The sequence below is a fragment of the Meriones unguiculatus genome, chromosome 1 (assembly GCF_030254825.1).
Source record: "Meriones unguiculatus strain TT.TT164.6M chromosome 1, Bangor_MerUng_6.1, whole genome shotgun sequence".
Classification (NCBI taxonomy): domain Eukaryota; kingdom Metazoa; phylum Chordata; class Mammalia; order Rodentia; family Muridae; genus Meriones; species Meriones unguiculatus.
In genome coordinates this window covers 72,560,923-72,575,902 of record NC_083349.1, presented here as the reverse complement: position 1 = coordinate 72,575,902, position 14,980 = coordinate 72,560,923, and the positions used below count along the sequence as shown (strand labels likewise).

The 14,980-nt window shown below is 51.5% G+C and overlaps 1 protein-coding gene across 3 annotated transcripts in view; it reads left to right on the top strand.

The window, feature by feature from the left end:
* The first annotated feature begins 7,059 nt into the window (after positions 1-7,059).
* The window catches only part of Gfra1 (GDNF family receptor alpha 1), a 199,262-nt gene continuing 191,341 nt past the window's right edge, over positions 7,060-14,980 (top strand). For 2 of the 3 annotated variants that reach the window (XM_021639199.2, XM_021639198.2), the window contains exons 1-4: positions 7,060-7,197; positions 7,969-8,236; positions 8,971-9,264; positions 10,357-10,440. In XM_021639199.2, the coding sequence (XP_021494874.1) occupies positions 8,197-8,236; positions 8,971-9,264; positions 10,357-10,440 (418 nt within the window). In that variant the 5' untranslated portion in view covers positions 7,060-7,197; positions 7,969-8,196. Of the gene's footprint in view, positions 7,198-7,349; positions 7,470-7,968; positions 8,237-8,970; positions 9,265-10,356; positions 10,441-14,980 lie in introns of those variants that run through there. The other variant, XM_060391744.1, reaches the window with a different exon arrangement.

Below are 14,980 nucleotides of genomic sequence, written 5' to 3'. Positions count from 1 at the left end.
ATGTATTAATTATTACATAGTTAATATATTAATATCAGATTATTAATACATATAACAGTTTAAATAAGACATGCATTTGTCCTTTGACCATGGTGTGGAGAGGGTCTGGGGAAGGCAGACAGACATCACTGTAAATGACTCTTCTGTGCCTGGTTGAATCTGGAGTACCAAGTAGCAAATCAAACAGCGAGTGATGTTGCAAACGTGGAGGTGAGGCGTTCACTGAGGTTCTTGGTTTCATTTCATCTTATCTTACACATCAGACTCTGTCCCAGCCACAGGTGGAAGCAAAGGAGGATGGGAAATGAAATCCTTATTCTGGTTGAAATGTCCAAGTTCCCCTCCCCCCACCTCCCCCCTTTTTTTTTATCAGAAAACAATTTTAAAGCCATGCAATGGTTTTCAGGCTTTTAAGACTACAATTCACAGTAGAAAATATATTGCCCATGATGTATAGGACCAAACATACATAGGAATGACACAAAACAGTGGGGGAACATACATGGGAACAACACAGAACAGTGGGGACATACATGGGAACAACACAGAACAATGGGACATACATGGGAACGACACAGAACAGTGGGGACATACATGGGAACAACACAGAACAATGGGACATACATGGGAACGACACAGAACAATGGGGACATACATGGGAACGACACAGAAGAGTGGGGACATACATGGGAACAACACAGAACAATGGGGACATACATGGGAACAACACAGAACAATGGGGACATACATGGGAACAACACAGAACAATGGGGACATACATGGGAACAACACAGAAGAGTGGGGACATACATGGGAACAACACAGAACAGTGGGGACATACATGGGAACAACACAGAACAGTGGGGACATACATGGGAACAACACAGAACAGTGGGGTAACTATCGTCATTTCCACCTTGGATATTTTTTAATGTGTTTTAAAACAGGTGCTGCTTGTTACTGAGACATATACATGGCTCGCAATGTGAAAGGAACTACCACAGGAAGATGAGGGAGAACCCGAGGACTCTCCACCTCAGAAGGAAGCACTCAACCTAACTGTGGCGGAAAACCCTGCCTCCAGGTCTGGCTGCGCATGCCACAGTATTAGCCACAAGCTAGACACAGGAACATGAATGCACCAGCCCCATCAGCCTCTCAAACAGCACAGTGTTCTCAGGTCTAGGTAACGACTCTGCTGACAGTCCAAAACCTGAAGGCGAGCCCCCAGCCCTCTCTTAATGTGCTGTGTGGGGAATAAAATCTGTCCCGTTGCCCACTCCATCGACGTTTCCCTGTTTTAGGGTTAAAAGACAATTCAGATTAAGCTCAAAGGCCCCTCAGTTTAATTCTCTATCATGGTCCCAGAGATATGAACCCTATCAAGGGCAGCTTCCCATCTGCCCTGTAATTTGTATCTCCTAGACTTTCCTAATCCACTTTTGTGCTAGATTTATCTATATAACGGACCTGTCACCCCTTCTGTGTGACAGGAAACCTCATAGCACGTGATGCTGTTTCTCTTGGTGGTTTGAACTGACTTTCGTCAGATTTCTGACAGGGGAAAATAAAACCAACAGCTCTAGGAACATTGCAGTGCCTTTGTTCTCAGAGTATCAATTCTGGAGGAGTTTGAAATGACTTCCAAATGATGTCACTTTAGGCACTTGAAAACAGACATCCCAACCCTTTGTTCTGGTAGCACCCTTGGCCTCATGGGCTCTGGCAGAAGCATAGTCCTTAACTGCAAACTAATTGCGTTAGTGGTCTCCTACCAGGGCGCTTCCAGAGGCTTACACTGTGGTCAGAGTGCATTTCCATGGCAGTTCCTGAAAATCCCCTGGGTAAGAGGCAAGACAAAGGCAGCAGCGCTGTACAGAGCACTCACTGTTGCCGGAGGCCCGCACGCGTGCATCTCCCAAGTCTCTGGTCCAGTTTCTGCTTGTCCTGAAGCACTGAGGGTGGGGAGGGCCTCATCTGACCACTTCAGATATCACGACATCAACAGAAACGAGAACTCTGTGAGGCCCCAAAGGCTGCTAAAAGGCTTCCAAAGAAAGGAGTCAATGTATTCAGTCTTGTTTCCATTCCACCTCCTAGCATGCATCCGGATGGGCATCTGTGTTTGCTTCCTCCAGAGACAGAGACAGGCTAATTACTGGACAAAGCTGGGGATTAAGCTTCCCCCTGCCCTTCTGAAGCAGTACTCCCTGTGGAACAGGATTTGGGGTGATGAGGAAGGCAGTGCTGAGGAGGGGAGTCTCCTGCCAGCAGGCATTCCCACCCTGGCTGGATCGAGAGGGCTGACAGTTGCGGGGCCTTTAATCCAGCACCTTGGCAATCAGGAGTAAATCCCTCCGAAGTCCTCGGAAGATGGCTGTATTCCGCCATATACTGAAGCAATAAGGCATGACAGGCACTTTATTTCATCAGGGCCGCGCACCTTATGCATTTTGTGGCAGAAGGCCAAAGCACAAATGACTTCAACTCTCAAGAATATTCTTCCATAAATGCATTAAAACCCTGGCCACTGACTTATTAGTCCTAAGACATGAAAATTACCCGAAAACCAAGGAGGAAGGAAGGTGTCCTAAGTTAGGTTCCTAGAGGTCAGGCCTCCCGACAGCCTGTAAAACACTTCCCTTTGCAAATAATGTCCAGAAGAGACATCTTCATCTACTTCTGGTAAGGGCACTGTGATCTGAGAGTGCTACCCCTTCCTGGACCACCAAAGGGAAAAGGGTCAAAGTGCAGCTCAGAAGGTGAAGGTTTTGTCAGTGGGGTGATCCTTAGCCAGCTTTCAGGCCTGGCCAATCGGCGTTTTCTCATTTTCCCTAAACGATCGCAAGAGGGTTTTGCAACTGTAATGATAGAGTTGTTTCTTTAAAAATAATTCTGAGCCAATTTGGCTTTTAAAAATTTGCCTTTGAAGACAAAGGCTCCATGGTGGCTGTGATCTGGCCTCTCTCCCAGAGAGAGGTACATTTCTAGATGATTAGAGAACTTCAGGTGGGAACGTTACTCTGCCTCTGGCTCTCTGCCTTAAAATATGACCTAAGGCAAGCTATCATTTCCCAGAAATGAAATATGTCATATTTTACTATTAAAGTGAAGCAGAAAAAGAGCATTCTATTATAATAATGGTTTTGTTTAAAAAATTTAAATGTCAAATCCCCAAAGGAATAATACATATCTGATACTATTATTGGAACTGTAATACCAGTAATCACACGAGGTACTTACATTTAGTATTGTTCATACAGTAAAGGGATTTTCATGTAAATCCTTCTGTAAAATTATGGTGTCAGAGAGAATGAGGACCAGCACCACGCGTTATTCATGCAATCAATACGCATTCACGGGGAATGAGCGTGTCAGTCAACAGCCTAAATGTGAGAGCTGCAGACATGATGTCTAGAAATCCCCTCGCCTTCAGCGCGCTCGCAGTCCAGTCGGGGCAGCTGTCACCACGGACACGGCAGAGCTTCCGGTGGGCTGTGGATGAATGTGTGGAATCAGCTCATCAAGGGGCCTCTGCTATGTTTACGTGGCCGAGTCAGCTAAGCCGAACCTCAAAATACCAAGATGTAGGATTTCATGGGCAAATGGAAGAGAATGGGCAATAAAGTCACAGCAAACATGAAAGGAACAGGAACAGATAAACACATTTCGGTGACTGGTTTTGTGTAGTCACAGACGCACGCCTGTCAAACCATCTAATGTCAGAGGATGAAGTAGTTTGAATTAAAAAATAAACTTGAATGACTTTTGAGCAGTATAATTTTAGGGAACGAATATATTTTACATTATATTCTATAGGACAAAGGCAGTGAGAGAAAGAGGCAAAATGCCACATGAGATAAAACTGTCATTTTCATCCAGACTCATCTGTTAACTTATGAAAACACACTTACATCAAGAAATACAAGAAGATTGCTCACTTCATGTGCTCGCCGGTGGATTGAACCTAATTTTGTAGCATTAAAACCAATTTTCCACTGAGAAAACATGTCACAGAGGATTGCATGAACCTTTATAATGATTAATATTTGATATTTCAATGTCACCTTTTATCCTGAGATCTGTCCCATGCTCATGGCACGGATAAGCTCCAAGGAAACAGTTCTAATAGAATATGCCATGCTTTCTGTTTTCCGTATTCCAAAGGCTTTCTGGCCATGCATCTCTCTTGCCTTTAATGTTAGCACAAATTAAGGCAGGGGTTTTCTCTGTTGGGTCCTACTGTGACACATCTTACACTAGAATATGAGCTGCATCTTTTTATTTACAGCTCTTCTTGGAGGATGAAATTTCACATGGCCATTCCTCTTCTCCTTTGCTTCATTACCACTATGTCATTCTGTGTTGAGAACCTAACTGGGCTGTGTGTTGGTAGAGTTCTTCAGGTTCCTCAGGAGGAAAACAAAACAGCATCATCATCACCACTACCAACATCAGAAACACCATCATCACCACCACCACCATCACCACCATAACCATCATCACCACCACCACCATCACCACCATCATCACAACTACCATTACCACCACCATCACCATCACCACCATCATCACAACTACCATTACCACCACCATCATCACCATCACCACCATCACCACCATCACCACTATTGTCACCCTCACAATTCTCATTATTCCACTGCTTATAAAGCACTCACTGCTGATCTGTTATTCTATATAAAAGCGATATCCATTAATCTGACAGCAACATTAGAGGGTGGGGTGCTGCTCAGTGGATCTTTCTGTGATTGCGGAATGGTTTTCTAAGTGTTATCAGGTATGGAAACGACCGCTGTGCATGGCCAGGGTTGGTAAGAACCAGCCATACTTATCTTGTATTTAATTGTAATTAAATTCATAGTAGTAACACGGAGACTGGTAGTCTGAGTGTTGGTCAACACAGCTGCAGCAACTAGTCAGCTTTATTATTGTTGTTATTATTATTAAATATTTTAAACGAAGAGCTGGACTCAGTACTTGTGAGCACTTACTGCACTTACCGCTCTTGCGGAAGACCCAAGTCTGGTTCCAGCACCCACGCAGAGCCTACAACAACCTGTAACTTTCCCGCTCTGGGCGATCTGAACCCCTCTTCTGTCCTTCATGGGCCAGGGCACGCACAAAAACAAAAACAAAATTAATAATCCCCCCAAACCAAGCCAAACCCCAGGAGTCTATTTTCATCATGTCTATGTTTATCATTTATTGCATATTAAAGGCTAGAGTAAGGAAGGGGTCTGAAATATTCTTGAAGCCACAACTATTTTTGAAGGAGTCCTATAGCCTACGTTTGGAGAACTTTTAAATCGGCCTTTTCTTCTATGTTAAAAGTAGACTTTAAAACTCCTGTGGAGCAAGTAGGATAACCAAGTGTTTTCCAAACAAACACTATTTGGAAAAGATATGGTTGATGTCTTAAATGAAATTTAAACGTTCTCCAACAGCCCCAAGTGGTCCCCAAAGATAAGCACAAACTTGACAGAAGGCCATTCTTACCCATTTATGAACTAGGGCAATGCAAAACGATTTTAGTTTCGAGTGTCCAAGGGAGTCTTCAGATAAGTCTCCTCACTAAAATCCACTTCCCTGGTACTTTTGCTTTGGTGTGAAAACATAGAAAGACGCCTCTGTATGGGAGGACTGCATTACATCTCCAGCAGCAGTCCCCACCGTAAACTTGTGACTATGTCTCCAGAAAGCACGGAAGTAGCCCTCGGACTGAACCATCTGTCGCAAGAAAATGTGACATATGCTTTCTCAACTGCCGAGTGTAAACTGATACACTGAGCTTGAAATCTGTGTCTTGTGTGATTGAATGTAACTGGGGAGGGGGGGAGGATTCAAGGTGAAGGTACCACCCGCTTCGCTTCCTACCTACCCAAGGCAGGGGAGGAGCTAGGCTAGCGGGTCCCCTGGGTCGCTCACGGAGGCGCAGCACTCTTGAGGACTCTGAACAATGCACAGCGCCACACTGGCAGCCGCTGCGGCTGAAGGGCTCGCCTGGCCTGGCGGATAGTACTTGAAAGGAGAGCCACGCACCTCCTCCTAGTCTCTCTGCCCTCACACCCTGGCCTCAGACTTACACTAAAGCCTTTGCCCTTTTCAATTAACCCCCTGCATCAAAAAGAGCCTTTCCTTTCTGTCCTTCCCGGCGGCCCATTGTCTGCGGTGATAGGTTTGCAGAACTGACAGCTGGGCTCACAGATTTTATTCAAACTCGCTTTTCCTGAGAGATGAACTTGGACATAGCAAAGATCTCCAACACAAGCCCCGAGCAGCGAGCTAGTCGCCAGCCACTGCGGACACACTCTAGACAGACCTCTCCACCCTTCAGGGGCAGCGGGGTTCGCGAGGAATAGGCTCAGCAAAACCGCTGGAGCGACCCTAGAAGTTGGGGTGAAGGGCTAGGGATGTGTTCCGCTTATAAAAGGTTTCTGAAAAAAATTTTACTCTTCAAACAGTCAAGATGGAGGTCACCTCATAAATTACCCAGAGCTGGCTCTGACCAGACTTGAGTGCGGTGGGCTGGGGACTGCTTTGTCTCGCCGTGGGAGTCTGATGAGGGCGGCGTGGGGTCGCTCGGGCGTGGATCCACGGGTGGGGGCATCCCTCCCGGACCGCCGCTCGGGGCTCAGGTCTGAGTGAGCGTGCTCCGCGCCAAGTCTTGAGTCACAGCCGCGAATGACGAGGAGGAAAAAAACAACTTTGCGTTCAACGGGTCTGGGTGGGCTGCTGTGTTGCGCTAAGAAAGGGCCCTTGTGCACGGAGGGGGTGCAGTCTCCGAGGCGGCGGCGGCGTGGCGCTGCGGGTCCGAGCCCGCGTGCGTGCCGGCCTCGGGTCCCACCGCCAGGCCGCCTGTCAGTCGGCTGTGGCGCACAGAGGAGCAGCGGCAGCCCGAGGGTCCTCTAGACCAAACCAGTGTGGGCATGCTGCCCTCCCGCCGCTTCCAATAACCGCCGCCACCCCTAACGGGCATCCAGCCGGGCGGGGAGGTCTGCTCGGAAGTCGTCCTGGCCAACTCTGCCCTCCGCTCTGTAGCAGAGGATGGCATCTTCTTCTTCCCTAGCGCGGGGAAAGTGAGCCCGGAAAGAGAAAGAGGAGGCGGGGACACCCCAAGGAATAAATAAACAAACACTGGACACTCGCTGCAGCCGGACGCGGGTCAGCTGGGTCCAGGTTGGTGGCATTTAGGAGTTTTCTCTTTCCACTTGAGGACCCATCGCCCTCGCCCCGGCTCCACCATCCCTTTCCATTTTGCTGGCATCCTCCAATTTTGGGGCCAGGGGGGCGCTAGCGGCGCGGGGCTGCACCTGCTGGGGCGCGCAGATGCTGCGGGCCGGCTCGCTCTCCCGGGGCAGCGGTGTGGATGCGCAGGAGTTCGGGCGCTGGGCAAGCGCACGTGAGGCGCCGGTGTCCAGGAGCGAGCCCAGCGCGCGCGGCGGGCAGGGGTAGGGGCGCAGCAGCCAGCTCTCGGCTCCGGGCGGGATGCCGGTTTCCCCGAGCGGACGCTAGTCCGGGAGAGGGGGTGTCGGCCACGGAGGTGGCCAGTGCCCGGGATCCAGAGGGCTCGAGGCGGGGGAGCCGGCGAGCGCCGCCAGGGAGGGCGGCCAACTTCCCGGAGCGGGGCTCGGGCCGGCCGCGCGGGCGACGGGCCCTCGCCGCCGCCGCGGCTGCGACCCGGGGCAGCGCCAGCTCGCCGCCGCCGCTCGCTCCCAAAGTCCCGCCGGCTTCACTGCCCGCAGCCTCCCGGGCTGAGCGGGGCAGCCCGCCGCTCCGGACGCTGGCAGCCCCCAGCCGCGGGCCCTGGAGCTGCCCCGGCCGGGCCCGGCGAACTCGCGCTCGGGCCCCGCGTGGGGCGGCGTTGGGAAGTCCCCCGGGGAGGGGCGGGGGAGGGGAGAGGCGGGAGGCTGCCCACCCCGGCCTCAGTTCAGGGCGCTCTCCCTGCAGGCTGGGTCGCAGCTGAAGGCCGGCGAGCGGGCCCGCCTCCCGCCCTCGCGCCCCCCCGGAGCTGGAGCAGGCGGCGGACGACCGGAGCCTCCTCTGCCCTGGATGGAGCTGAACTTCCCGCGGCCGGAGGAGCGCGCTCGCCCGGGCGCCGCTGCGCGTTGAGCTCCCGGCGAGACCCGGCGGCCGCTTTGGATTTGGGGGGGCGGGGACCAGCTGCGCGCCGGCACCATGTTCCTGGCCACCCTGTACTTCGCGCTGCCACTCCTGGGTAAGTCGAGGCCGCCGCTGGCTCTCTCGCAGTGCAGCGGGGTCCGGAACTGCTGTGTGGGGTGCCCTGACGAGGGTGGGAGAAGTTCGCGAGGGGTGAAGAGGTTCAAGACGGCCGGGGCTTGGGAAGCGGTGGCGGCTCGGCGCAGCCGATTTTGTTTAGCTGTGTCCCTGATAATACCGGCCAGAAGGGGAAGCCAGGAGCCCGAGGCCTCCACCCCGGGGGCGTTGGTTCCCCTAGGCCGGCAAGGAGCTCAGGAGGCGCTCCGGCAGGTGGAGTGTGGTCGGACGTACAGGGGGACGGGAGGAGAGCAAACTTGGAATGGAAAACTTTTCTGGGAATAACGCCTCTGCGCACCCGCGGGGCACCGTGCGCCACTCGCTCGCCCCTCGCCCGGCGCGCAACGGGTGCCGAGCGCCCCTCCGCGCCGTTCCGCCTAGGGCGGCCGGGAGGCTCTGCAGTCCCGGGTGCCGGCTGGTCCCCGGGTTCAGGACTGCTGCTGCCTGGGGGCGCCCGGGCGGCGGGCGGCCAGCGGAAGCTGTTACTGCCTTCCTTGTTGGGCCAGGGAGGGGCACGATGGCAGGAGTGCCGGAGGTGGGAAGGTGGGCTCCCAGGGCCGCCCAGAAGAGCCCCTCACAGCGATGGCGGAGGCGGGCGCGCGCCCCCCGCCCCGCCCGGGACCGGTTCCCACCAGTGCCGCCCTCGAGCCTTCTCCCCCCATCCCCGCCCTGTAGATTTGCTGCTGTCGGCCGAGGTGAGCAGTGGAGACCGCCTGGACTGCGTGAAGGCCAGTGACCAGTGCCTGAAGGAACAGAGCTGCAGCACCAAGTACCGCACGCTGAGGCAGTGCGTGGCGGGCAAGGAAACCAACTTCAGCCTGACATCCGGCCTCGAGGCCAAGGATGAGTGCCGCAGCGCCATGGAGGCCCTGAAGCAGAAATCGCTCTACAACTGCCGCTGCAAGCGGGGCATGAAGAAGGAGAAGAACTGCCTGCGCATCTACTGGAGCATGTACCAGAGCCTGCAGGGTACGCCCGGCCGCCCCCGGCCTGTCGCGCGCCTCTCCGGAGGCCGCGCAAGCACCCCAGTCCGTCCAGGCCTGAGCTGGCTGAGCTCATCTTCTCGCTTCTCCCAGCTGCGGAATGAAGACCTTTCATTGGCCCCTAGGGACAGCGGCAGCTGGTGTTTGCTGCAGCTGAGCAGTGTTGTTGGAAAATCCACGCGGGGGTGGGGGCACCCCTGGGACCCCATTGATCTTCCCGAGACCTAGTCAGAACATCAGAGGGGGGACCCTTACATCTTCCCGAGGAACCCACCTCTTGGCCAGCCTGAGGCTTTGCAGTAATCACACAAAGGCACCTGGCATGGAGTTTGCCTTCTTTCCTCCCTGTGACATGAGATAAAGAAGTATTGCAGAGGCAGTGAACTCTGCTCTGTCTTCACCCCTCACACCGGCTCAAAGACACGCGTGTGAAAACCATTTGTCATCTTAGATTAGTGGAGTTTTAAAGCAGCTGCTGGGGTTCAGCCGTGGTTAGCAGAGAAGGAGCCATCACAGCTGCCCGTTCCAGTCGGAGGTAGGGAGTCTGTGAGTGGACAGACTGTATCCCAAACCTTCATTCCTCCCGACACTCACTGAACACGTACAACACAGAAGCTTGAACTGTCAGCCTCCACTTCTAGACTCCAATGGTGAAAACCTGTGTTTAGAAATCATCTAGGTATGAGTAGCCAGTGTTCCTACTGGCAGGCCAGAGGCCATGGTGTGGCCAGCTAACAGAGACAGGGGCATCTCCTGGGTCACCTTTCTTTCATTGGTTCCTGGAGGCAAGCAAAGTTTGTGACGTCATGGGCTCCTTCCTTTGCAAAAAGTGGGAGAGTTTTCTGGCAATCGTGGGTGGGGTGTGCTCCACTGAGGCACACTGGGATGAGCAAGGACAGCAGAGATAGAGGAATGAAAAGGAAATAACCGTACCCCAAGCATGCATGTGAAATCGTTGAGAGCTTCAGCGTCTTCTTGGTACACAGTCTAACGTGATTAGGGGTTCTGTCTGAGTAGTGGAACACTGTTTGAAACGTGCCTGTTTTCGAGCTGTGCCTAACCTTCCTGTCATTTCCAGGAAATGACCTGCTGGAAGATTCCCCGTACGAGCCGGTTAACAGCAGGTTATCGGATATATTCCGGGCAGTCCCGTTCCTATCAGGTAAGATGATTTTCGCTTCCACTGCGACTCCTTTGTCGGCCTGCATCTGCGGGCTTGCCGTCTCCTGAGCTGTCGTGTGCGAGGAGTGTTTCTGGGAAATGGGGGTGGAGTGAGGACCATGAAGAGGTGGAAAGCCTGGCATGGGTGCATGGAGAGCAGTTCTTAGTGAAGCCATGTGTGCTGGTTTGGAAGAGCCTGGAGGGAGGTGACTGAATTGATTTAAAAAAAAAATAAAATGTGATTGGCCAGCTCTTGGCAGAGGGAACACTGCTTCCGACTGTAGGTGGCAATCATATTCCTGTTGCTGCCTACCTTACCCAGTAAGAGGATCCGTGGTTACGAAGCCACTGTCTTCAGGAAATAGTGGAGATTTAAAACAAAAACAAAAACAAAAATCCCTTGAGAAATTGGGAGTAGACTGTTGCCTTTGATTTAAAAGCTGACATTGTCCTCTTTGTTCATGTTTTCCCTTCTGTTTTGTCCTGAGCAACTGTGCACTTCTGCCCATGGCCCTTTAAATTGTGGTCTCCTTGCCCTTGTTTGGGCTCTCTTTGCAGTTCTGCATTTGGTTTGGAAATGAAGAATTAAGCTTTTTCTTTTCCATAGCATCTGCATTCAGACAGCCCACATATAACAGGCAAGGCAGTAATTTCTCTTAATAAAATACAGATTCCAGCCTGATGCTGTCTTTACTTATTTATACTTAAGAAATTTTCTCAAGTACATATAACCACCACAAATTACACATGTCTTAGTGGTTAAACACGATGGTAGTGTTGAGTTTGATTGTGTGAGGTGCTGGTGAGCGTGCTCTAGGATTTCAGATGCCTCAGGCTTCATGCAGGAACAGAGAACCTGGGGAGTCTGTGCACACTGACATGTGTGAGTGTGCCGCACTCACCGGCCAGCTATCATTGGACATCTCCTGTGTTCTCATTATTGTGGTTTTGGCTTCAAGCCAGCTGTCATCCCAGTCCTCACGAATCTTAGAGGCAGCTGCTGGTATTTCCTGAGCCTGTAGGACACGCCAAGCATTGTGTCAGCAGCTCCTCATCACTAACTCACACTCTGTGCGCAAGCAGACTGAGGCCCAGGGATGGTGGGAAAGTAGACTGGAGTCAGAGTTCCCAAATGCAAGAAGTAGAGCGCAGAGCCAGATGTGTTCGATTGGAAGGTGTTACTGCTTCTCATCTACCCAATGTTGGCACTGACTGTCGACATGGAATTTAGGATCTCAGGTTGCAGTCACACCTACTGACTCAGAATCTGCGCTTTAGCAAGCTTCACATGGATGTCCTTCCTGGCTGCATGAAGCCTGAGATGCACTTCTGTACAAGATTTTCTCTCTGGTCTCTCAGGTTAGAGGAAAACGCTCTGTCTCTCTCTGTCCCACCCCTCAGTGTGTGTGTGTGTGTGTGTGTGTGTGTGAGAGAGAGAGAGAGAGAGACAGAGACAGAGACAGAGACAGAGACAGAGACAGAAAGAGAGTGAGTATGTGTGTTTGGGTTAAGACATAAGGCTGTGAGTTGCTATCTGAGACCTTCATGTTCTCTTGAATTTTCTGATAATTTTTACTCTAAATGTTGACTGTTTTTCCCTGGCCTGCAAGGCAGAGAAAAGGCAGTCTTAAGCACTGAGAGAGAGCAATGTGTGGACAGTGTGCTTTTAAGGAAGCAGCTATGGAGGGGCTAAGATGGGGTGTAACTGATGGGGGGGCACTGACCTCTGACCTCTGTGCGTCTTACCTGCTGCTGCCATGAAAATGCCTCTTTTCACGGATGGCAGGAAGGGTGTCACCCACCTTATAGAAAAGGGCCATCTTGATTTACTCTCAGAGCAGCAGTGAGCTCTGTGTGGAGCTCTGCACAGACTTGGCCCTTGCCTTATCATTCATCTCTCCGGGGTATAATTGGAATAAGTAACCTTCAGCTCTCCAGTCTGCAGCTCTGGAGGAAGACGGGGGTCACCTCCAATTCCTCTCTGTGCCCCCAAGTTCCCATACCGCCTTGAAACTGCACTGATGTGTCTGAATTTCCTTGATGAGTATCAGAAAAATCTTCTGTACTGACCAGATTTCTCTTTATTCGTTTATTAGATAAGTAAATGGAGTCAGATCTGTTTTCACAGCAGACAGGATCCCGAGTGTGTGAGGCCAGCCCTGCTGAGGACCTAAAAGTCACAATGAGGTCAGGAGAGGCAGGAAGCCTTCCTTTAGAGCTTGCATTTGCTCTCTCAAGGGCATTGGACTTAGTTTCTAGCCCCTGAGGGCTTTTGACCTTTGACAGTGACTGTGTTCCTTTAGGGGATATGGTAAAGCCAAATGGAGCCTTGAGGGGTTTGGAGTCATTGAATTTGCCACGTTAGTATAGCCTCAGTCCAATAGCTGCTGGAGAAGCAGGATGGCAAATGTAGCCCTTCACTGTTGGATTTTGAATTTGTAGAGTCTCTGTTCTGTGTTGGGCTAGTCTCTGAGGAAGCCGGGACAGCTGACTCCTACATATGAAGTAACCATCAGGGGTCCCGTGTTTGTGCTACCATGCCAGGTGTGAACTGAAAATATGTGTGAGCTAAATCTTCCCATTGGCATGTTTGCAAGAACAGCAATGAAGGTGGCTCAGTGAGTTGGTGCTTGAGGTGTGAACATGAGGAATGGGGTTGGGGTCACCAGCACCCTCAAAAAGCTGGCTCAGTGATGTATAAACCTCCAACCTCAGCGTTGAGCACAAGACGGCCAAGACAGGCTGATCTGCTGTCCAACCACCACGCTTCAGGTTCAGAGAGAGACCCTGTCTCAATAAATAAATAAATAAATAAGGGGGAGAGAGTTGTAGGTGGCTAGCCTCCACACACACGTACATGGCTGAGTGCATCTGTGTACACGGAAGCAACCCTGGCCCCCTAAAGGACACGTGTTTTCGATCTCCTTGGAGTCTTCAAGCCCAAAGCTGTCTTGCTAATGGATAGACGGTCTTGTGGAGATATAACATGTGGCCAGGCAAGAACAAGGAAGAGAACAGCAGTAAAATATGGTCTAAAACAGTTTTCTCTTCTGAAGCCCAAGATTCTGAACTGCAGAAGGGAAATGGAGCCTCTGATTCAGGCCAGTGTGTGAGTGGGCAGTTGGTGGGCCTAGATTTGATTGCTGTAGCCTTTGGTCTCTCAGGCATACAGAGGGACTTGGGGAGGTATGTTCACTGTGGACTCTCCAGTGTGGTTTCCAAGGCTCCAGGGCCTGAATTGCACAAAGAGAAAATGAGCCAGTGTGGGAGAGTGTTGAAGTAGATAGGGGACATGAAGAGGGCAGAGCTGTGCAAACACTTGGAGACCTGGACACTGGACTCCATCGTAGAGGACTTGGCATCTCCTTCTCTCTTGGCCACAGCCCTCTGCCCGCTAAACTCTGGTTTGCTTTCTGTGTTCTTCCCAAAGGTTTAATCACAGCAGCAGCAGCAACTGGACATGAGCCTGAAAGGATGGTGAAGCTGCTGCCATTTTTTTTCTTTTGACTCTCTATAAAAGGGGAACGATGCATGGAGACAGTTGGACAGTCCAGTGGGAGCCAAGAGAGGCTGTGGGAGAAGAGAAGCAGAAAAAGAAAAAGAGGGCTTTCACAGGTTTGAGCACACCTCCTTGCAAGGGTTCAAGTCCTGATTGTGAGCTTGCATTTTAGAAAGAGTCTGGAGTGGCTGGGCTTTTCACATTTAGAACCATGTGGATACTGACGTGTAAGCAGGTCAAGTGTAGTGTGTTAGAACCCGGACCTCCTATGGATGACTTGGAGAGAGACTACCCAGGCTGCATCTTGGCTGGCCCTTGCCTAGCAGGCCCTGTGGGTGTCTTAGACCTTTCCCAAAGTCTCCGGACGTTGACTTTTGGGAATGGGTTGATCCAGAGGTAGGCTGCACCCACACTTTTCTTGAGCTGAATTTCTGGGCAAGGCTGTGCATCATTGGCTGTACTCGCCATCATCTGTACATTACCACCTTAAAAAACTTTATTAGAAACTTTGCTTCATGACTGTGACATCATCTTTGGCTTACAGGTGAGCCTCAGTGCCGCCTTGCTATTTCTTCTGGAGGCTGGGGTCCTGCCCTGTTTACTCAGTTCTTGATCTAGTTAATTTTTATGTCTGTGTGTGCATTTGTCCACATACATGTGGGTGCCCGAGGAGGCCAGAGGAGGGCATTGGGGCCCTTGGAGTCGGGGTTTAGGTGTCATGAGCCACCTGGTGTGGGTGCTAAGAACCAGACGCCAGCACTCTGTCAGAGCAATCCACACTCCTGAGCGCTGAGCCCTTTCTCCTGCCCCCGGAGCTCCCGGCTGTGGCTCCTGAGCTGAGTCTGCTCTTAGCAGGCCATGGAGGCCCTTTGTAGCCTGTTCTTACCACCCTCCTGGAAGCTTCATGTCCTGTTTCCAATCAGGCTTCATCAGTCAAGCCCTTCCCTCTGTTTTCCAGCCAGGTTCACCCTCTTGGGCCATTGCTCACGGCCTTGTTGTTTCAGAAGCTTCTAACAGTTCTTCAAGACTGCAATCAGGTTTC